At 40.5% G+C, this 22,256-nt stretch overlaps 1 protein-coding gene across 3 annotated transcripts in view; it reads right to left on the bottom strand.

The window, feature by feature from the left end:
* Positions 1-927: 927 nt before the first annotated feature.
* CCNB3 (cyclin B3) overlaps positions 928-22,256 on the bottom strand; it is a 63,544-nt gene continuing 42,215 nt past the window's right edge. For 2 of the 3 annotated variants that reach the window (XM_058535871.1, XM_058535873.1), the window contains 5 exons: positions 9,026-9,163; positions 5,653-5,808; positions 4,695-4,844; positions 1,469-1,599; positions 928-1,251 (listed from right to left, as the gene is read on the bottom strand). In XM_058535871.1, coding sequence (XP_058391854.1) covers positions 1,179-1,251; positions 1,469-1,599; positions 4,695-4,844; positions 5,653-5,808; positions 9,026-9,163 — 648 coding nt within the window. In that variant the 3' untranslated portion in view covers positions 928-1,178. The remainder of the gene's footprint in view (positions 1,252-1,468; positions 1,600-4,694; positions 4,845-5,652; positions 5,809-9,025; positions 9,164-22,256) is intronic. The other variant, XM_058535872.1, reaches the window with a different exon arrangement.

Genomic DNA, 22,256 nt, shown 5'->3' with positions numbered 1-22,256 from the left:
CTGATCAGAAAAGGTGATGTGACCAGACTAGCATGGGGAGTCTCAGGCCAGAATTGGGGAGGTATTTTCCCCATAACTTCTCCATTGACTGTCCCCTTCACCAGATATCCACTCCCAGGACTGATAGTCAAAACATTTGACAAGTGGTAACAAACAGCCAGTGACCAATCAGAACAGTACTAGACTAGAGTCCTAGAGGTCTGCTATGACAGACATTACTTGCTTCAGTTGCTAGACTGTGGGGATGTCCCAGAGGTCCTAGAGGCAAGATTAAGGCAGTGGCTCTTCATTAACTGGCACAGAGGATGTTCAACTCCTTTGTTAACAACTGAGATAGCTGTACAAGTATACATCACCCCAAAGATAGGACACAGAGAGTAGAACCTCCTTAAGGCTTTATGAATGAAAAATTGGGCAAGTGGTTGATGCTTGCATTCATGGGACATCTCACTGATTTCACAGATGGAAATTTCCCCTCTTGACAGAAGATAAGTGCTAGAAGAGATTTTAGCACACCACTCCAAGCAGTTTTTTCAAATTTAGACTCTAGAAAGCCACCTAACTATGAAAGTAGGGCTACATTTGGGTTAAAATCCTGATCCCCACCTTTTCATCATCTAGGAAAAAGCAAAGAAAGCAAGCAACCTGAGATGGGGACCAAAGGGCATTGGCCCACATTCCCAGCTTCCCCAGATATGAACAGTAAGGCCTGTCTGTCAGGTAGGGATCTCTGGACTAGGTACCCCTCCCCCAACAATGATTCTCCTTCTACAGACTCATCCATCAATTCATACCTAGCTCAATTCCTCTTCCATGAAGAGAAAGCCTCCAAAGAAGGAAATTGGATAAGCTAGACTCTGAGGTACAGCCTTTACTAGGCAGGAAAAAAACATCTTTGGGCTATGCATGGGGCTCCTGAGCAATAAGAGGGGAGGTGAGCCATTTTAACAACAAACATTAAGTTTTTATTAAATTTCTAATCAAATACTACAATATTTTTTTCTTTTTCATAAAAAACACAAATATTTACATTTTCAGTTTGGGAAAAGACAAACAGAGAGTAAAAATGAAGAACAGTGATTAAAAGACAAATTCAAGGACAGAATAAATACTGCCTATTTACATGCCTCCCTGGCCCTGGTGGTTGCTGTCAGAGTGCCAGACCCTCAGCCTCAGAATCAGCAGTAATTCAAAATCTCCTCCAGCTTCAACATGTCCAAGGGGGGGATTTTGGTGACTTCAAAGAAGACCCTGTAAAAACAAGAGGGGGCAGCTCAGTGTAAAAGAGGCCAAAGCAAGCAGGCTCCATGGAAGTGGACATAGGGTCCTTGGTTCCCTATCTTGCTTTAACCCTGGAGCAGAAAGTAAGGTGAAAAGTAACTGATCTTTCTTTTCCCCTAAGTGAGGCTAGTCTGGGCCTCCCCATGACTGAGCACAAACGTAACCTCAACTGGAGCTTGGTACTTACTGGTGAGAATACTTGGAACGCACAGTCTTGAGTCTATCGCAAGAATGCAAAGTCAGCAGGGTGTTGAGCTGCTTGACCAAGGGGTGAAGATCAGAGGTCTTATAGCCACTGTAATACTCCAGGGTAGGAGCCTGGAAGAAGTAACATGCATAGTGACTTTCACAACAGAAAGCAGACCATTCTTCTGTCTCTGCTGTCCCACATCCAAACTTCCTAACCATGCTATAGGCAGGGAAGATAGTCCAACATTTCAAAGACTCATACAGCATAGACACTGACCAATAATTATAGTCTACTACCTAGATTAGGTTCCAGCCACAAACTAGTGGTATGGCTATATCCATATGTACCAGGTGTATATTAGCCCTGGCCGTAGATATTCACATATGCTGAAATCCACCAACGAATCTAAGGAACAGGACTGACTTTGTAATTTACTCACTCTTAGGTCAAGAGCCAACGTCCAGGCAAACCTCAGACCAAACTTGAGGTCCCAACTCAACAGCCAACAAGAACTTAAGGCTGCTCCTCCTCTCTGGCTCTAACAGCTATCATTCCATGCATTTATTTTCTCATTGAACTTTAAGGATGCTTGTTATGTGGCAGAAGTAATAGAGCAGTGTGTTTAAGAGCAAAGGTTCTGGAAGCAAACTGCTTGGGTTCAAATTCCAGCCTTGAGCCAGTTATTTAATCTCTTGGTGCCTTAGTTTCCCAGTCTGCCAAATGGGGATCATTACAGTACTTACATCATAGGATTAAATGAGTTAACATGTACAAAGCACATGGAACAGAGTCTAGCACATAGTAAGCACCCAAACAATGCTGGCTAGGATTAATATTACAAGCCCTGTGCAGGATGCTGGAAATACAAAGATGACTAAGGCTGCTGCCCTTGAGGAGTCTGTAATCTAGTGGGGGAGACATACATGCACACAGAGAATTACAAAATGTGTGGGAAGTGCTACAGTGGAAGTGATCATGGGAGAAAAAAGTGAGCACTGGAGAATCAGAACTCCTATGACCTTTGGCCAGGAGAGTCACAGACAGCTTCATAGAGGAGGGCACATCTGCAATGGGTATAGAAAGTCAAGTGGGAGCTCCACAGGTAGAGAAAGGGAGATTTATTCTGTAAGGCAGTGGTTTTTTAAAAATGTCTTATTTTCCCTGAATACCTTTTTTTCAAATATCTTACCTGGAAGCCAAAATATCTTACCTGGAATTGGGGGAGGGGGCTAAGAAAACCACCAATTTGGATCCCTTTACCTTTTACGTGGCCCCTGAAATACTTCTGCAGGAATCCCAGGGCTCTACTGAAAACTGTTTGGAAACTACTGCCACAGGCCAAGGGTAGTCATTGGCATGCTGAGCAGGGGGGTAACACATTATGTTGAGTGTATTAAATAAGAGTAATGGCCCCATTGTCACTGCATAGGTTCAGGCCTCAATGCTTCACCTTGACTATCATGAAAGCCTACTCGCTGGTATTCCCACCTTTTCACTCCCTCATCTCATACATCTTCTATACTGCTATACCAGTACTGTTTCTAAAACCCACAAAACAGCAGTATGTTTCCTAAAAAACTTCCAATGCCTTAGTATACGTCCAATGCCATAGTATACAGTGGGTCCCTCAGCCCAGCATCAAAGGTCTCTCACAATCTGACCACACGCTTCCATTCTGGTCTCATCTCTCATCGTTGTCTATTAATACATCCTCTGCTTTACCTACAAGAAATGTCTTATTCTGTCCCAAATACATCACATTCTTTTCTTATTCCCTTCACGTCTTTTCAGTTATTGTTCCCTCTAACTAGAATGTCTCCTCTCACAGGTTCCTATTCATCTTTCAAGATCCAACTCAAACATCACTTCCTCTGTGAAGACTTTCTTATCTATAGAAGCAGTATATATAGCATAGAGGACTGTAGAGCCAGACTACCTGGGCTCAGATCAGCGCCAACGTTTAGCTGATACTCACTGGTACAGCCATGCCACGTGTTAAAATATTGAAATATTTCTATACTGGTAGGCAAGCAGTTTGCTGCCCTGAGCCTCTCAATTGGCCTCCTCAGAACCAAACAGACTTTTCCAGGACCCAATGGTCAAAGCCTGGCTCAGCATGGGGCCTCCAGAACCATGGCTCCAGAGCTATGGGCACATCCATTCTGATTATACAGTAGGTATATACTTTGACTACCAGTCCTAGTTCCCAAAGACTAGCTCTGTCTCTCATTAGCAAAACATGGGAAGGCATTTCTTATCTGTAAAATGGGGATAATAGTACTGATCTTATAGGGATGTTGTGAAGTTTAATGAGTTAATACACAAAGTGCTTAGACCACTGTCTAAGCACTCAGTAAATGCTAGCCATTATTATTATTTATTCTTTTTCATCATCATCACTGCCATTTACTGAATGATTTCTCTGTGCCAAGAAATTTCAGTATGACTTGTCCAAGTTCACAAAACTGTCTATAGGGTTCTTTCTCAGCACACAGAGGTTTCCCTGTCAGTAGCGGCTCTAAGATTTCCAGGTTGGAGGGGCTTAAGAGTGGTTGGAAAGAGTATGCTCATTTGTGAGCATACTTTTCCTTCTTGGATTCCATGTTACACATCAGTAAAAATTCATAGTTCTCTAAAGTTGCTTTTATTCACAATTTTTCATAAAATTGAAAAATTGTCAAATATGAGTTTTATTTGTATTCGGGTAGGAGGCTTTGGGGGCCTTCCTCTTCAGAGAAGAGTACTACAGTATACCTCTGGGTCCCCCATTATACACATGGACAGTTGCTTTCACTACTCTGTTCTCTGAATCAGTGCTTTTCAAACCCTGTTCCAACAAGCTCCCTCAGTGGGCAACCTTCCTGAGGGGACTGCAAGGAGCAGGAGCAGAATGGGGTCAGGTAAGAAGTGGGCCTACCCCACCCCACCTGCAATCAGAATAATTCCAAATTAGTCTGTTTTGTAATATTGGGCTTTCAGGTAAGCTTTCTTTGGAACAAAGGGTACTGTGACTAAGAAAAGTGAAATAAAATACTTCAATACCATTGCTGTAGAAACTCTTTTAGGCAGCCAGGCCCCTAAGACGTCGAGATGTCAAAGAATTCATAACTGTGGGTACGCGGCAGTTTTGTCACCAAATTTCCCATGGCCCTAATTTACACCTTCCTCTTGAGTTGACCCTGTGCTTTTAAATCCCTACTCCCCGCCCTCAGCAAGTGTTTACCAAGTGTCCGAGCTTCTTCATGTAGAGGGCCAGGAGGAAGGAGCCAGCAGCTAGCTTGGAAGCCCTCTCCTGGATATAGTCGTATTCCTGCAGGGTCATCTCACAGATGAAGCGGGACAAGGTCAGTGTCTTCATGCTGGCACGGACACACTAAAGGCAGCAAGACTGGCTCAGCAATCAATTTAGAAAACTGGCATTAAGCAGAAGATCCCCTGCACCCATTCTCTCCAGTTATCCCACCTCAGGCCTAAACGGCTCTGTGCCTGAACAATGTACCTCTCCTGCCATGACTCACACTAAAGACCCTATCCCCCAAAGCACAGAATCTTTAGGAGGGGATTTCTGAAATCGGCAAGGGTATTTGCCACCTTTAGGATTTTTAACCAACCTTCAGGGTTTTTAACCAAATTATCAAATGTGCTTGTGGTACCCTCCCACCTCCCCTTTCTGTATGAGTCATCCTTTGAAGAGCCAAAGCCCTCCAACTGTAACTTTACACCTGGTTCCACCCTAGGAGGTGTTCCATGCTCCAAAAGAACTCCTTCCCTTTTCTTGTTTGAATCTTTTTTTAAAAAATTATAACTTATCACACACACATAGAGAAAAGTACACAACACACACTTGTAGAAACAATGAATAATCATGAAGTGACCTCCCCTGTAACCAATACTCAGGTGAAGGAAGACAACTTTGCCAGCATCCCTCTCAAACTTCCCATGAATCCCTTCTTGATCGAAGAATCTTCTTCCCCTCCCCTACTCTGCCCTCACCACGGAAATCTGCAATTTTCTTGCCTCCACACTTCATAAAGATTGCCAATCTAGGAGGGTGGATTGAAAAGGAAATTCCCTTGTGTCTAGTTATCACTTTCTCTTTTCCTACTACTCAGGCAGTCACTCTGGGTATGGAGGGGACTAAGCAGCAGTGAGAGAATGAAGATGTGCCTCCGCCCTCTTACCCTAGCATATCTGCGCAGAAAATGATAGGCGATAGGAATGTTGATATCAAATTTGAGGGTTTGCAGGATGCTGATTTCCATGGCGAGCATCTCATCTCGCTGATAAATATCATCGCAGATATACAGGAAGTCATCCACACAAGGTGCACAGGGCTCCTATGGGTAGAGAAGAAAGGCAGTCACAACCAGGCAAAGACAGCCCACTTCTCTCTGCTTGGAGATGAAAGGCAGAGGGGGAGAGGGGTGAAGGATAGGAGGCAATAATATTTCCTGGCATAAACCTTCAGGGTAGCTCTGAGAGCCAGCTTCTCATTGATTTGACTGGCCCATCTGAAAAACATAACCAGAGAGACAGGAAAGATCTGTCTAAAAACTGAACTACTGGAGAGAGGATAGGGCCTCTTGGGGTGGATTCTTACAGCGCTGAAAGTAGCATAAGTGGCACAGGGACTGGGAGCAGCGATCTTTCTTCTAATGAGTGAGAGCCAGAAGTTGGAAATCTAAGGCCTGCTCTGGGGGGAGGGAGGAAGACGACCATGGAAAGGGGAGCTAGAGATGGAAAAAAAGGCTACACTTTTGCGTCCTAGTCTAAGCAATGAATAAGAATGTTTGGGAGGGGCACTGATGGGGGAACAGGCAGAGAGAGAGGCAAACAGGCACAGAGGGAGCCCAAGCAGAGAATGAGGACTGCAGGGGGTGAGAGAATGTGCACGGGGGCCTAGACTGGGAAGATCCAGGCTAGGCCAAGGGTGAGAAGAGCCCCTCTTCGGGAGCACCTTCCCATGTCCAGCCCTCTGCAGGTGAAACCTTGGTTTTGGGAAGAGGACTAGGAGGCAGGAAGACCCCTGAATCTTTTCTCCAGCTGCATCTAACTGCCCACCTCAGCCTTCTTCCCACACCTTTCCCTGTCTCTCTATTTTCAGATCACAGACTGGACCAACTCTCTGGTTTTGCAGACAAGGAAACTGAGGCCCAGAGAGAGGAGGCAACTTGTTCAAGTTCACACAGCAACCTAGTGGCAACACCAGGGCAAGAAACTCTCCCTTCCATTGCTCTACTCACCAGTGGCTCCTTCCTTTCTTCTCCTATCATACCATCTCCACACCTCCCCTTGCAAAGTCTGTCTGTACTTCTCAATCATGTGAGGGGAAGACACCTCTTCTCCAAAACACTTAGTGGGGGCCCTTTAACCTGGTAACCAGAAGAGGGGTGCTCCAGGTTCCAAGATTTGTTAAGAAGTGCCCCTCACATTCTTCTCCTCCCTCCTGCTCTCTGTTGGCCAGGGCCCCCCAGCTGTTTTTTTAACCCCCTTGAGGCCGAGGCATGGAGTACTTGCTTAAGCTACAAAGATGGCCCTAGGTAAGAGGAGGGAAGAGGAGGGGGAGGAGGGGAGAGAGAAGAAGAGAGAGGAAATGGGAGAAAGGGAATGAACCAAGTAGCAAGTTAGCAGGGAAGGAAATGAGCCAGAGAGGGAAGCAGTGAGGTAGGGAGCAAGGGAGGGAGTGAGGGAGAAGGAAGGGAGAGAGAGAGAAAGGGAAGGAGGAGGCTAGGGAGCATGGAAGGGAAGGAGGGAGAGTGAGAAGGAGGGAGAGAGCTAGGGAGAGAGGGAGCAAGGGAGGATGGAAGGGAGCAAGTATGAGTGGGTGGGAGGGAAAGAGCAAGAAAGGGAGCTATCAAGAGGGGGGGGGCGGGCAATGGAACCAGGAAGCAAGTGAGTAGGAAAGGAAGTGAGCCAGAAAGGAAAAAAGTGAGGGAGAGGGCAAGAGAGGGAGTGAGTGAGAGGGAGCAAGGGAAAAAGGAGACAGGGAAGGAGGGTGGGAGAGAGCTAGGGTGGGAGGGAGTCATGGGTGCCAGGGTACCAGCAAGCGAGGGTGGGAGGTAGGGAGAGAAGGAACAAGGAGGAGAGCAGAAAAGGGCAGGAAGGGACAGAGGGAGGGAAGGGGGAAGCAAAGGAGGGTGGAGGGAGCAAGGCATGAGAGGAACAAGGGGATGAGGGAGGGAGGAGCAAAGGAGGAGGGAGAGAGGATGGGACAGCAGGACGGAGGGGAGAGAGTTAACAAGAGAAGGAGAAAAGAGAATAAGCAAGGGAAGAGAAAGTGAGAGAGGGAGGGAAGGGAGGAGGGAGGAGGATGGAGTGGTACAGAGCAGAGCTAGGGAAGGGGGGTTGGGAAGGTGAGGGAGGGAGGCACAGAAGAGGTGAGGGATGGAACAAAGGTGGGAGGCAGGGAACCAGTGAGCAAGGTATGGAGCAGGGGAATGAATGAGGGAGCAAGTGAAGAGGGGAGGAAGTGAGTGAGAGAAGGACTGAGAAAGGGAGGGAGGGAAAGAGCGATAGAGGGAGGGAGGGAAGGAGGGAACCCAGTAAGGAGTGAGCAAGTGCACAAAGCAAGGATGGAAGATGGAGGCAGGGACTGAGAGAAGGCTGCAGGGAAAAAAGGAGCTAGGGAGCAATTTGCAGAAGTGAAGCAACAGCGGAAGCAAGAGAGGGAGGGAAGGAGGGTTGGAGTTAGGGAGGGAGGTATAGGACCAGAGGTAGGGAGCAAGTGAGTGAAGGAGGGAGTGAAGGAGGGACAGAGGCAGAAAGCAAGTTAGGGATAGAGCTGGGGAGGGAGCTAGCGAGGGAGCACAAAAACAAACCCACAGTTCTAAAGCTCTTTGAACTCAGTAAAAGTTGCTACTTCTTTGCTCCTAAACCCTAAGGTTTCATACAGCTAGCCTATCAGAAGGAAAAATGAGAGTTGAACAAGATCATTTAGCATCTAAGGAAGAGGAAAGAATCAGAGAAATTAGATGGATTATGGTTATGAAGGAAAAGGCCAGCTACTTGCTTTTATACTGCTCCTTCAGAAATAACTATTTCACCTGAACTCACTACCATCTACACGAGGTCATTTTCTCTTAAATGCCTCCAGTGCCCAGGTTTGGAAATGCTTGCTTATATATGCAGTTTAAGACCACTAGATGGAGCTAGTGGAAGAAGAAAGGGGGTAGGGGCAGAGAATTAAGGACCAGAAGGAAGCTTTAAAAAGAACGATCCATTTAATTAGGTACATGCCCACATACACACATCTTCAAAGAGGAAATGGAAGAACCTTGTTGATGCCAGGAAACAAATATACCACCATTGCCATCCAACACCAGCTTCCTTGCTGGGGAAGACAGACAAAAAATTGGTAGGAAAAATTATTTGTGTGTGTGTATATATGTAATTGTATACACACACATAGGTACACATATATGCAAATGTATATACACACATGTATATATACGTATATACATGCATACATATACACACAAATATACATATATATATCCAGCTTGGCTAGAAACCTGATTGATTAGTTCTCTCCAAGTCCTATGGACTCAGGCTTACCTCAAATTTTGCTGCAATCAGAAAAGCAGTGGAACCAAGGAGTTGTAGCTTGTCTCTCTTGCATATTACCTCCATAAGGTAGTGATCCACCAGCTTCACTGCCAAGTACAGGGTCTCATGACTCATCTCAAAGGACATCTGGAAAAATACACAAACAGGGCAGGATTCTGCACATTGTTCAGCTTCAAAGCCACATCCAGATAGATCTAACTACCTGGTCTGTGGCATTGAGGACAGTGGAGCTACGAGACCTGGCCAGTTGAGACTCTGCTACGAATATGGGAACTGCTTCAGCTAAGACCCTGGCATAATCTATCCCTACACATTTGGGTAGGTGACCAGTCATACTAATCAGAGAGAGATGCTCTACCTTCTCTATGAGTACTTTGAGTAAACACACCCTCTCCCTTTGATTTCCAATACTTAGATTCTTGCTTTCCCCATTTGCTACTTGTAGTGTAAACTCTGATAGTTGGCTTTTTTCTTTTTGTAATGCAAGTGCCTGACTTAAGCTTTGATTGCCAAGGCATCCACTTCAAAGATGGCTATCTCAAGTAAACATATTGCCAGCCACACAACTAGGTAAAGAGCCAGGCTGCCTCCCCACACTGAAGCTCCTTTGTTTTAGAGATCTTGGTTGGTTTTCATAACTGACCATTTGGGCCAATTGTTTTTTCTCTTCCCGGGCTTTAAATTCCCACTGTTACGTTTTAAATTCACCAATAAAGAGGGAGCCCATGAAACCCTAGGGCCTCACCCTTGACCCCAATAAAAGCAAAACCCCAGGCTCATTCTCTCCTCTCTCTCTCTCTCTCTCTGTACCTCACTGTGTGGCCCCAGGTGTGCTGTGTAATTTCCAGGTCCCATAAGTAATAAACTTTTATTTTTTCAAAGTTTCCTGATGGTTATTGCTGAAGGGTGTCTTCCAATCATAATAAGAACCACAAGGGCTGGTCCAGCCACAACACTGGTTATCGATAGGCTGAGACTGGCACAAAACACTACTACCTTATACAGTGAACTCCCAAAAGAGATCATGTTTATTTAGCTCTGAAATACAGACTTATTTATTAGTTTATCCATTCATTAGTTTCTCTTCCCAACTAGATATGCTATTAGAATATATGGACTGGAAGCAAGCACCAATAGCACTATTTGGAAGTGAGCTGAGGGGTTAGAGAAGTCAGAATGAGACTAAAGCATTAGTAGTATAACCCTCCCTCCCTACTTTCTCTTATTTATCCTTGTCTTGCCTTCACCAGCTCTAAGAAACCATCTCCTATAGCCCTAGTCCAAGAGTTAGTGCTGGCCCATATGGCATCTTTGTGTAAATTAGAAAAAAGTTGCCTTCTTTGGGTGAATGCAGTCCTACAAGCACATATCTTATCAAGTAGACAATACCTTTATATGAATTAGGAAAAGGTGCCCCTGCCTCAGGGCATAGCAGCCCCACAGCCAGAATGCACAGCTTGGCAAACAGAATATGAACTGGATTCCATTACTTGGTTTTGCCTTGGCTGGAGGCCAAGTGTAGGCACAATTTGCACTGTACACAGATGTCCTACCCAATCCTCAGTGATGCTTCTTCCTCACAACCCCTTAGGTTTTTAAGATTCAAGAACAATAAAGTCTATACTAGTCCAACACCTCAACCAAGATGCATGAATCCTCTCTTTAATGTCTCCACCAAATAGTTGTTCAATTCCTGCAATAGAACCTTCAAATACAGCCCAATTGCTCTTTGAATGGTTTTAACAGAAAATTCTTCCACATATTGAGTTGAATTCACACTCCCTGTAAGCTCCACTTACTTCATTGGGCCTCATCTTGTATAGGAGGCTACTCTTACAATAAGGCTACTTTTATTGACTGGAGCCTAGATAACCAAAAAGTAGGTCAACAAGAAGCATTAGAGAAAAGGATGTATATTTGCATAGCCAAATGATTATCAAAAGATGGTTGAATACATTGGTTCAGCAATAAATACACTAAGTTTCTGAATAACAGAAATATCAAGAAGCTGTTCTTACTGTTCCTGGGATATGGCCTTGGATTTTCTCAGAAATCTTTCTTTCTTAGTTTCCTATTGCTGCTGTAATAAATTACAGCACACTTAGTGGCTTAAAACAACACAAATTCATTACCTTACAGATCTGAAGGTTAGAAGTCCAAAATAGGACTCACTGAGCTAAAAAATCAAGGTGTTAGCAGGGCTGTGTTTCTTTCTGGAGGTTCTAGTGGAGATCCTTTTTTTAGCTTTTAGAAGTCACCTGCATTCCTTGGTTTGTGGTGACTTCCATCTTCAAAGCCAGCAATGGCCAGCCGAGTCTTTCTCACACGGTATTACTATCTGCCTCTCTCTTTCACATTTAAGGACCGTTGTGATTATACTGGGCCCACTTGGATAATCCAAGATAATCACCCTATCTTAAATTCAGCTGATTACAATCTTAATTCCATAGTCTAATTTCCCTTTGCCATGTAAGGTAACATATTCATTCACAGGTTCTAGGGATTAGGATATGGACATTTTATACTGCCTACTACATTTTCCAAAGGAACGTCATAAGAAAGGGATGGGGAGAGTTCGTGTAGATGAAAGGTAATGACTGCCACCCTAAGTATCAAGAAATTGAGGTCAAATAATTACAAAAAAGGAGGAGAGGAATGGAAAGCAGCAGTTCTCTGAGGATGATGCCTCTGTGAGCAAATGACAAAGCCAGTGCTTGTATAGCCTCCTTCCAGTACCTCACACAGGCACTTGGCTACCCATGCAGCACATTGTTATCAAATGGTAACATCTAAAAGTGTGGGTAGTATCTGAATGAATGGTTGAAATATGAAGTCAATAAATGTTTAAATCAGCAGCTGTGTCAGTTATACCAATCCTCCTTCCTTGAATTTAAGATAGTACTCTTCTAACATAATTCAACCACTTGGGACTACATGGAACAAGTCGAATCCTTGTGACAGCCCTTCAGCTTCTGAAGACAGTTATTATGTCTCCTATAAATCTCCATTCTAGACCAAATAACTTGACTTCCTCTAACTATTCTTCATAAGATATGGTTTTCTGTCCATCTGGCACCAAATGAGGAGCCTAACTTTGTGCCAGTTAGAGAAGAGTGACAGCGCTCCAGGTAATTTCAAGCAGTTACAACAAATGTGGACAAGAGGCTTTTCAGCATAGTAGCAAGGTTCTCTCCCCCATGACTGCCTTTGGCTAGCATACGCTTCCAATTCTTCACAAACGACCATTCTCCTTATCTGGAGATGGGTAAGAAGAAACAAAAGGAAAGTGATAAATAAATCAAAAATATAGAAAATATAAAGATTACTCACTCTCAAACTAGGAGACAAACCTGACAAAATTCATATCAAAGTCCAAACCTCAAAGACCATCTTCTACAAAGATGAATAAACAGAGAAAATCAACCAGATATATGAAAAAGAACAAGTGATTTTTCAAAGATAAATGTTCTGAGGAACCAGAACAAGTATCTACTTATGAAACCTTTTCACTCCAAAGAACTGGAATAAACTTTTTAAAAAGTATACTCTCAACAAGATCTGAGAGGACACTGAATCTATGAAAGGAGAACACTTTGGGATCCAGAAAGATTGGTTTCTGATGTAAAAGCAATTACTTAATTAAAAATGTAATAGAGGCGGTGAACAGTACATCAGATTGTGATAAAAACCAATGATTCCAAAAGCTACTTTAAGAAATTCTCCCAGAACTGAGAGGTAAAAGAGAGTTGAAGACAATGAAAATTTGAGACACAAGGATAATAGATTCTGGAGATACACACACACACACACACACACACACACAGGCAATCTAAATGAAAGAAAAGGCAGAAGAGAAATAATAAAGAAATAATAGATAAAAATTTATCTGAGCCAAGGAAAGATTCAGCTTTCAGATTGAAAGGACTCACAATATACTGGACAAAACTAAGGAAAACAGATCTGCATCTAGAAACATAAAAAATAATTATTTATAGGGAAGGTAATGTATTAAACAACCAGCCCTGGTGGTCTAGTGGTTAAGATTCGGAGCTCTTACTGCCATGGCCTGGGTTCATTTCCCAGTTAGGAAACCACACCACCCGTCTGTCAGTTGTCATACTGTGGTGGCTGCATGTTGCTGTGACGCTGAAAGCAAGCCACCAATATTGCAAATACCAGCAGGGTCACTCATGGTGGACAGGTTTCAGTGGAGCTTCCAGACTAAGACAGACTAGGAAGAAGGACCTGGCTACCCACTTCTGAAAAAATTGGCCATGAAAACCCTATGAACAGCAGTGGAGCATTATCTGATATAACACGGGAAGGTGAGAGGATGGAGCAAACAGACCAGGCTCTGCTGTATATAGGGTCACTAGGAGTTGGAATCGACTCAACGGCACTAACAACAAAATATATTAAACAATAATAATCTGGATCTAAAAGTCTAGATCATTTTGACTAAAAATAGAGGAAGAAATAAACTAAAAGTATGCAAATTATCTCTTCATACTTGAGGAGCAATCAATAGATCAGGTCCACAAAAGGGGTTGGTTAACTAAATAACTATATCCACGTAATAGGATATTATGCAGCAGTTTAAAAGAATGAGGTAGATCTATAGTTATATGGAAAGATTAACTAAGACATTTATTCTTAAGAGAAAAGAGCAAGTTGCAAAGCAATGTGTACAGCATGACCAATTTATATAAGAAAAATATCATAAAACCCACACTCATTAAAAAGCTGTATTTTTATATGTGAATATATGCATGTATGTGTATGCATTTATATAGTACTCATATAATTTAGGATTTTTAAAGAAAGGATACTCAGAACTTTATAAAAATGATAAGACACACAAAAAGACCTGGAAGGATACACTCTAAATTATTTATGGTTGTTACCTCTGAAGAATAAGAATAGAGAAAAAGAGTTATTGATTTTATTCATAGACAAACACACATACACAACATATGTGAATACATACACACATTATAAATGTATCGATTTTGTAGTTTTCAAAAACTGTATGGGGCAGAGGGATTAAGGTGAGATGGAGGGGATGAAAAAATGGCAGGAGAAAGTAACTAAACAACGACTATGAATGGTTACCACACTGCTCTCAGACTTCGATAAGTTAAGCAGAAAAAATAAATTAACATATAAATTATATAATAATTATTAAGCCAAAAGTAATTGATATAACGATCTTTGTACCCCTTTGAGAATACATATTTTCTTCAAACATCAGTGAATCATTTATAAAAACCCATTATATCTGAAGCCATGAAGAAAATCAAATTAAGTAGAAATTATCATTCAGGTCACCTTCTTGATACACAATACAATAAATCTAGAAATTGGCAATAAAGGGATAAACCAAACAATCTCAAGAAAAGCAAAGCATTTAAAAAACATAGTAAGCACTATTCTTAAAGAAAACAATAAAACCTGGGTCAAAGAGGAAATAAAAATTGCAATTACAGATTATTGAGAAAAAATAAGGTAACTACAACACTATCTTTCAAAACTAATGGGATGTAGTCAGAACTTGTACTTAGAAGAAAATTTATAGCTTTGGAGCTTTTATTATGAAGTCAGAAATAATTAAAATAGACTAAGCATTCATTTCAAGAAGCTAAAGAAAAACAACAAAATAAACCTTAATAAAATAATAAAGATGAAAGCAGATGTTAACAAATTTTTTAAAAAGAAAAATTTATACATTTATCCATGAGCTGGTTCTTTGATCAGAGGACTGAAAGAATCTTTTGCAAGCAAAATTGAGGAAAAAATAGCATGTACATGCACGCAAACACATGGGAGCAAGACAACACATCACACACAATACTATGAATGAGAAAAGAAATAATTACAAAGGATTACAAAAGAATACAATGAACAATCTATGATAATAACTGTGAAAATATCCATGAAATGGATAATTTTTTAGAAAAATATAAACTATAAAAATGATGCAAGAAGAGTAATAAAACCTTAATAGGCCAATAGCCATCAATGTTATTAGAAAAGTTATCAAAGAATGACACACATAAGGGGCATCAACGGGCTCATGGGCAAGTTCTTCAAGGAAAATATAATTCCTGTGTTAAACTTAATACCATAGGAAAATTTCTCTAATTATATTAATAAGCTAGAGTAACCCTGGTACTACAACTTAATAAAGACAGCACCCTTCACCAAAAACTTACAAAGGAATCTTATTTATGAATACAGAAGCAAAAATTCTAAATAAAGTATAAGCACATCAAATCCAAGAGTAAATTAAATAAACTATGACTAAGTTCAGCAAAGTAGATGAATACAAAGTAAATACAGAAAAAAAAATGTCAATTGCTTTCCCAACATACTAGCAATAAATTTAAAAATTAAAGGAAAAAGGATAACACTTATAACATTAAAACAATTTCCTCAATCCCCAAGAAGAACCTTTTTAAGTCAGTGAGACCAATATAAAGAGAATCTTTTAAAACTTAAAACTATAAAAGAAGACCTGGTAACTAAACAGATAGAACATAACTGGCTTGGAAAGTTCAATATTGCAAAATCTGTGAATTCTTCCTGAATTAATCACAATGGGCTATTTTTGAAAACTTGACAAAATTATTCTACAGCTCACCTGGAAGAATTAATGTGTAAGGACAATCATAAATATTTTGTAAAAAATGAGTAAAGAGGTAATAAATGTACTACAAAGCCATAATAATAAAAATAGCATCCTACTGATGTTAGAATTGACAAACACACCAAAGAATAGAATTGAAAAGATCATAAACAAACCCAAGTATATGTGATTAAAGATGTCATTTCAAACCAGTGGATAATGAAAACCAATAAATGGTATTAGGATAACTGGATAATCATTGGGGGAAGGTGTATTGATGCTGACAGCAAAACAAATTCCAGATAAAGATTTAAATGTGAACATGAAACTATAAATGTTCTAGGGAAAATTCAGAGAAATATTTATATAATTATGAGTGGAGAAGACTTTTCTAAGCAAGAAACAAATCTTAAAACCTAAAGGAAAGAACTGATACACCTGACTACTTAAAATGCCAATGTTCCTGTATATCAACCTAAAATAACACATTAAAAATTTTCACTTATCAGATGGCAAAAAATATAACACCCTATGTTACTAAGATTATAAGAAAATAATCACTTCCATTTAGTACTGGTAAAAGTACAAATGGGCATGACACTTCAGGATGACAGTTGCCTATACGTACAAAACTTTTAAATGTGCATTATTTTGATCTAATATCTCTAGTCTAGTAATTTTTTCCAGAAAAACAATAGTACAATTTTGAACAATGCAAGTACATGCCTGTACATGACAGGGTTACTTCTAAGAGCAAAATTTGGAAATAACCTAAATATCCATTAATAGGGGGCTGGTTAAATAACGACAGTTGAAGAACAGAATACTATACAGTCAATAAAACCGACACAGAAATACATCAATTTAACTGGAATGATGTTTGCAAATCATGAAAATTGTTACATGAGAAAAAAGTCACAAGACACTATCAAGAGGATATAAAAATCCTAAATGTGTATGTTCCTAATAGATTTTCAAAATACACAAAGCAAAAAATGACAAAACTGAAAAGAGAAATAGACAAATTCACAATTACAGTTGAAAACTTCAGTACTCCTCTCTTAGTAGCAGAATTAGTATACAGAAAGGATACTGAAGGATACAGAAAGGATATCAGCAAGGATAATGAAGAAATTAACAGCAACATCAATCAACTGGATCCAACTGACATTTATAGAACCCTCCATCCAACAGCAGCAGAATACACATACTTCTCAAGTACACATGGAACTTTCACCAAGACAGACCATGTTCAGGGTGATAAACTTTAAAAATTTTTAAAGAATTAAAACCATGCACAGGAGAGTGACGTCAGCATCATGGCAGAGTGAGCTTTCCCGTGAACTCTTCCCCCGACAAGATACAACAAAAGCAACAGTCACAGAACAACAACGGAATCCCAGACAGTGAAAACCTAGAGCGGAGGGATCCACACTGCCGCACATCTGAGAGCGGAACGTGCTGGGCCCTGGGAGGAAGTGGGGAGAGGTAAGGAGAACTCCTCTCCCTCCCCATCAGATCAGCGATCCCGGTCGGCGCGGCTCCCAGAGAGGGGGGAGGGGCGGCCCTCGGCGGGGAAACCGTGGCTCTTCGGACTCTCTCAGCCAGTGGGAAACTCCCGCACAGAGGACTCAGAGGAGCCACAGGGCTACCATCAACATCTGAGCACCCCAGAGAGCGGATAAAGAGGGGCAAACGAGAAGCCTCCCACGTCAGGGACCCAGAGGGCAAAAGAGAGAGCTCCCTGCTCCCCAAACCGGACTCTGCAGCTCCACCGACCAGACCAGAACAAGCGATCCGCGGCAGACCTGATCAAACAACTGGACCCGTGGATCGCAGCAGGGAAAAAAAAAACAAAACTGCGGATCGCAGCAGAAAAACCGGGGCAGAGCGCAGGGGGCTTAGACTACACAGCCCTTTACCACCAGACAGTGGCGGCAGGTGGAAATTGCAACCAGAGATTTCCAGGACGAGGAAAAACAAAACCAACACAGGAACCACAATGCAAAAATATATGAAACCACCAGACCAGAAACAAAATGACAAGCACCCAGAAATCAACCCCGAAGACACAGAAATCCATAAACTAAATGACAGAGATTTCAAAAGAGCTATCATAAAAACACTCAACGAAATACGAGACAACACAGACAAACAATTCAATGAGATTAGGAGTTTCTTCACAAAAGAGATTGAAATCATAAAGAAAAACCAATCAGTGCTGATGGAGATGAAGAACACAATGGAGGAGATAAAGGAGAATCTGGAATCTTTAAAGAACAGAGCTGACAATATGGAGGAAAGAATTAGTACTTTAGAGGATAGGAATACAGATATACTCCAGATGGAAGAGGAGAGAGAACTAAGACTAAAAAGAAATGAAGAAAGACTCCGAGAAATATCTGACTCTATTAGAAAATGTAACATAAGAATTATAGGTATTCCTGAGGGAGAGGAGAGGGAAAGAGGAACAGAGAGCCTATTAAAAGAAATAATAGCTGAGAATTTCCCAAATCTGGGGAAGGAGCAGGAAATACCAGTAAGCGAAGCCAACAGGACACCTATATATATTAACAGACAAAGGCCTTCACCACGACACCTAGTGGTAAGGCTAGCCAGGGTCAACGACAAAGAAACCATATTAAGGGCAGCTAGACAAAAACAAAAAATAACATACAAAGGAACTCCCATCAGGCTCTCAGCGGATTTCTCAACAGAAACTTTACAGGCTAGAAGAGACTGGAATGATATATTCAAAATACTGAAAGACAAAAACTTTCAGCCAAGAATACTCTATCCAGCAAAAATATCCTTCAAATATGATGGAGAAATAGTAACTCTCCCAGATAAACAAAAGCTAAGGGAGTTCATGGCCACGAGACCCCCACTACAAGAAATACTCAAGAAGGCCCTCAGGCCTGAAAAAAAGAAGAGAAAGGGAACACAAAGCTTGGAGGAAGGAGAAAAGTAGGTAGACAAACTCAGAAAAATAGTAGATCTTTACCGGAATAGGTTAGCAACCACTTAAATACTAAATTCAAAGATCAAAGGAAGAAATTCACCAAAAATAAATTTAACCTCATCACTGTAAACACACAGCCACAACACAAGATAGAATAAGGTATAACAAGAACAACTTAGAAGGGGAAGAGGAAAGTGACTGAATTGACTTAGTATAAGGAAATAGGAGGCCATCAGATAATGGACTATCTCATACACAAGATTTTTTGCCCAAACCTCAAGGTAACCACTAAACAAATAATCAAAGCAAAACCACATATGATAAACAAAGAGAAAACTAGAAGAGTCATAAGACAGAACAACCAAACTGAATTGGCAGTCCAAAACAAATGGGACAAGAAACAAAGGAAATGCAAAAGAACCAGAAAATAAGTGACAAAACAGCAACATTAAGCCCTCATATATCAATAATTACCCTAAATGTAAATGGATTGAACTCTCCAATCAAAAGATACAGAGTGGCAGGATGGATTAAAAAGCAAGACCCAACAATATGCTGCCTTCAGGAAATACATCTTAGCGCTAAAGACAAGCACAGGCTCAGAGTGAAAGGATGGAAGACAATACTCCAAGCTAATGGCAAACAAAAGAAAGCAGGTGTTGCCATACTCATATCAGACAAAGTAGACTTCAAGATAAAACAGGTTAAGAAAGACATAGAAGGGAAATATATAATCATAAAAGGGACACTACATCAAGATGACATATCACTTATAAATATATATGCACCCAACATAGGAGCACCAATGTACATAAAGCAACTATTAACAAACCTAAAAGGAGAAATCAACAACAACACAATAATAGTAGGGGATCTTAACACCCCACTTACAGCAATGGATAGATCATCCAGACAAAAAGTTAATAAAGAAATAGTAGACTTAAATGAAAAACTGGACGAGATGGACCTAGTAGACATATACAGAGCACTCCATCCAAAAACAGCTGACTACACATTCTTCTCAAGTGCGCATGGAACATTCTCTAGGATAGACCATATGTTGGGAAACAAAGCCAGCCTCAATAAATTTAAGAAGATTAAAATCATAACAAGCATCTTTTCAGACCATAAGGCTATGAAACTGGAAATGAACCATGAAAAAAAAACTGGGAAAGTGACAAAAATGTGGAGATTAAACAACATGCTACTGAACAACCAATGGATCATTGATGAAATTAAAGGAGAAATCAAAAACTATCTGGAAACAAACGAAAATGATAACATGCCATATCAAACCATATGGGATGCAGCAAAAGCGGTCCTGAGAGGGAAACTCATAGCGATACAAGCCCACCTTAACAAACAAGAAAAAGCCCTAATAGGCAACCTTAAATTACACCTAACAGAACTAGAAAAAGAAGAACAAACAAAGCCCAAAGCCAGCAGAAGGAGAGAAATAAGAAAAATCAGAGCAGAAATAAATGAAATTGAGACCAAAAAAACAGTAGAAAGGATTAATGAAACAAAGAGTTGGTTCTTCGAGAAGATAAACAAAATCGACAAACCCTTAGCCAGGCTTACTAAGAAAAAAAGAGAAAAGGATCAAGTAAATAAAATTAGAAATGAAAGAGGAGAAATTACAACGGACACCACGGAAATACAGAGGATTATAAGAGAATACTATGAGAAATTATATGCCAACAAATTGGACAATCTAGAAGAAATGGATAAATTCTTAGACTTATACAACCTCCCAAAATTGAACCAAGAAGAAATGGAGAATCTGAATAGACCAATAACAAGTAAAGAGATTGAAATAGTAATCAAAAACCTCCCAAAAAATAAAAGTCCAGGACCAGATGGCTTCTCCAGTGAATTTTACCAAACATTCAAAGAAGATTTAATACCCATCCTTCTCAAACTATTCCAAAAAATAGAGGAAGATGGAACACTTCCTAAATCATTCTACGAGGCCAACATCACCCTGATACCAAAACCAGACAAAGACAATACAAAGAAAGAAAATTACAGGCCAATATCGCTGATGAACATTGATGCAAAAATCCTCAACAAAATATTGGCAAACCGAATACAACAATACATTAAAAAGATCATACACCATGATCAAGTGGGATTTATACCAGGGACGCAGGGATGGTTCAACATCCGCAAATCAATCAACGTGATACATCACATCAACAAAACAAAGAATAAAAACCACATGATCATCTCAATAGACGCAGAGAAGGCATTTGACAAGATACAACATCCATTTGTGATAAAAACTCTCAATAAAATGGGAATAGAAGGAAAGTACTTCAACATAATAAAGGCCATATATGACAAACCTACAGCCAACATCATACTCAACGGGGAAAGACTGAAAGCCATTCCTCTGAGAACAGGAACGAGGCAGGGCTGCCCACTCTCACCACTCCTGTTCAACATAGTACTGGAGGTTTTGGCCAGGGCAATTAGGCAAGAAAAAGGAATAAAAGGAATCCAAATAGGTAACGAAGAAGTGAAACTCTCACTATTTGCAGATGACATGATTGTATATATAGAAAACCCTAAAGAATCTGTTGGAAAACTATTAGAAACAATCAACAACTACAGCAAAGTTGCAGGGTACAAAATCAATCTACAAAAATCAGTTGCATTTCTATATGCTAATAATGAACTAACAGAAAGAGAGCTCAAAAAGATAATACCATCTACAATTGCATCAAAAAGAATAAAATACCTAGGAATAAATCTTACCAAGGAGGTGAAGGACCTATACAATGAGAACTACAAGACATTATTGAAAGAAATCCATGATGACATAAAGAAATGGAAAGATGTCCCATGCACGTGGATTGGAAGAATAAACATAGTTAAAATGTCTATATTACCTAAAGCAATCTACAGATTCAATGCAATCCCAATCAGAATCCCAATGACATTCTTCACAGAAATAGAAAAAAGAATACTAAAATTTATATGGGGCAACAAAAGACCCCAAATAGCTAAAGAAATCCTAAAGAAAAAGAACAAAGCAGGAGGCATCACAATCCCTGACTTCAACACATACTACAAAGCAATAGTTATCAAAACAGCATGGTACTGGTACAAAAACAGACACACAGATCAATGGAACTGAATTGAAAGCCCAGAAATAAAACCACACATATACGGACAGCTAATTTTCGACAAAGGTGCTAAGAACATGCAATGGAGAAAGGAAAGTGTCTTCAATAAATGGTGTTGGGAACACTGGACAGCCACATGCAAAAGAATGAAAGTGGACCATGTGCTATCGCCATTCACAAAAATTAACTCAAAATGGATCAAAGACCTGAAGGTGAGACCTGAAACTATAAAACTCATAGAAGAAAATATAGGCAACACACTATTTGACATTGGTTTTAAAGGAATCTTTTTGGATGACATGCCTACCCAGACTAGGGAAACTAAAGAAAAAATAAACAAGTGGGACTTTATCAGATTAAAGAGCTTTTATAAGACAAATGAAACCAGAATCAAAATGAACAGACAACCAACCAGCTGGGAGAGAATATTTGCAAAACATACATCTGACAAGGGGTTGATCTCCATAATATATAAAGAACTCACACAATTGAAGAAAAAAA

Source organism: Diceros bicornis, chromosome X, assembly GCF_020826845.1.
Source record: "Diceros bicornis minor isolate mBicDic1 chromosome X, mDicBic1.mat.cur, whole genome shotgun sequence".
Lineage (NCBI taxonomy): Eukaryota > Metazoa > Chordata > Mammalia > Perissodactyla > Rhinocerotidae > Diceros > Diceros bicornis.
This window is presented reverse-complemented; position numbering and strand designations above follow the sequence as displayed.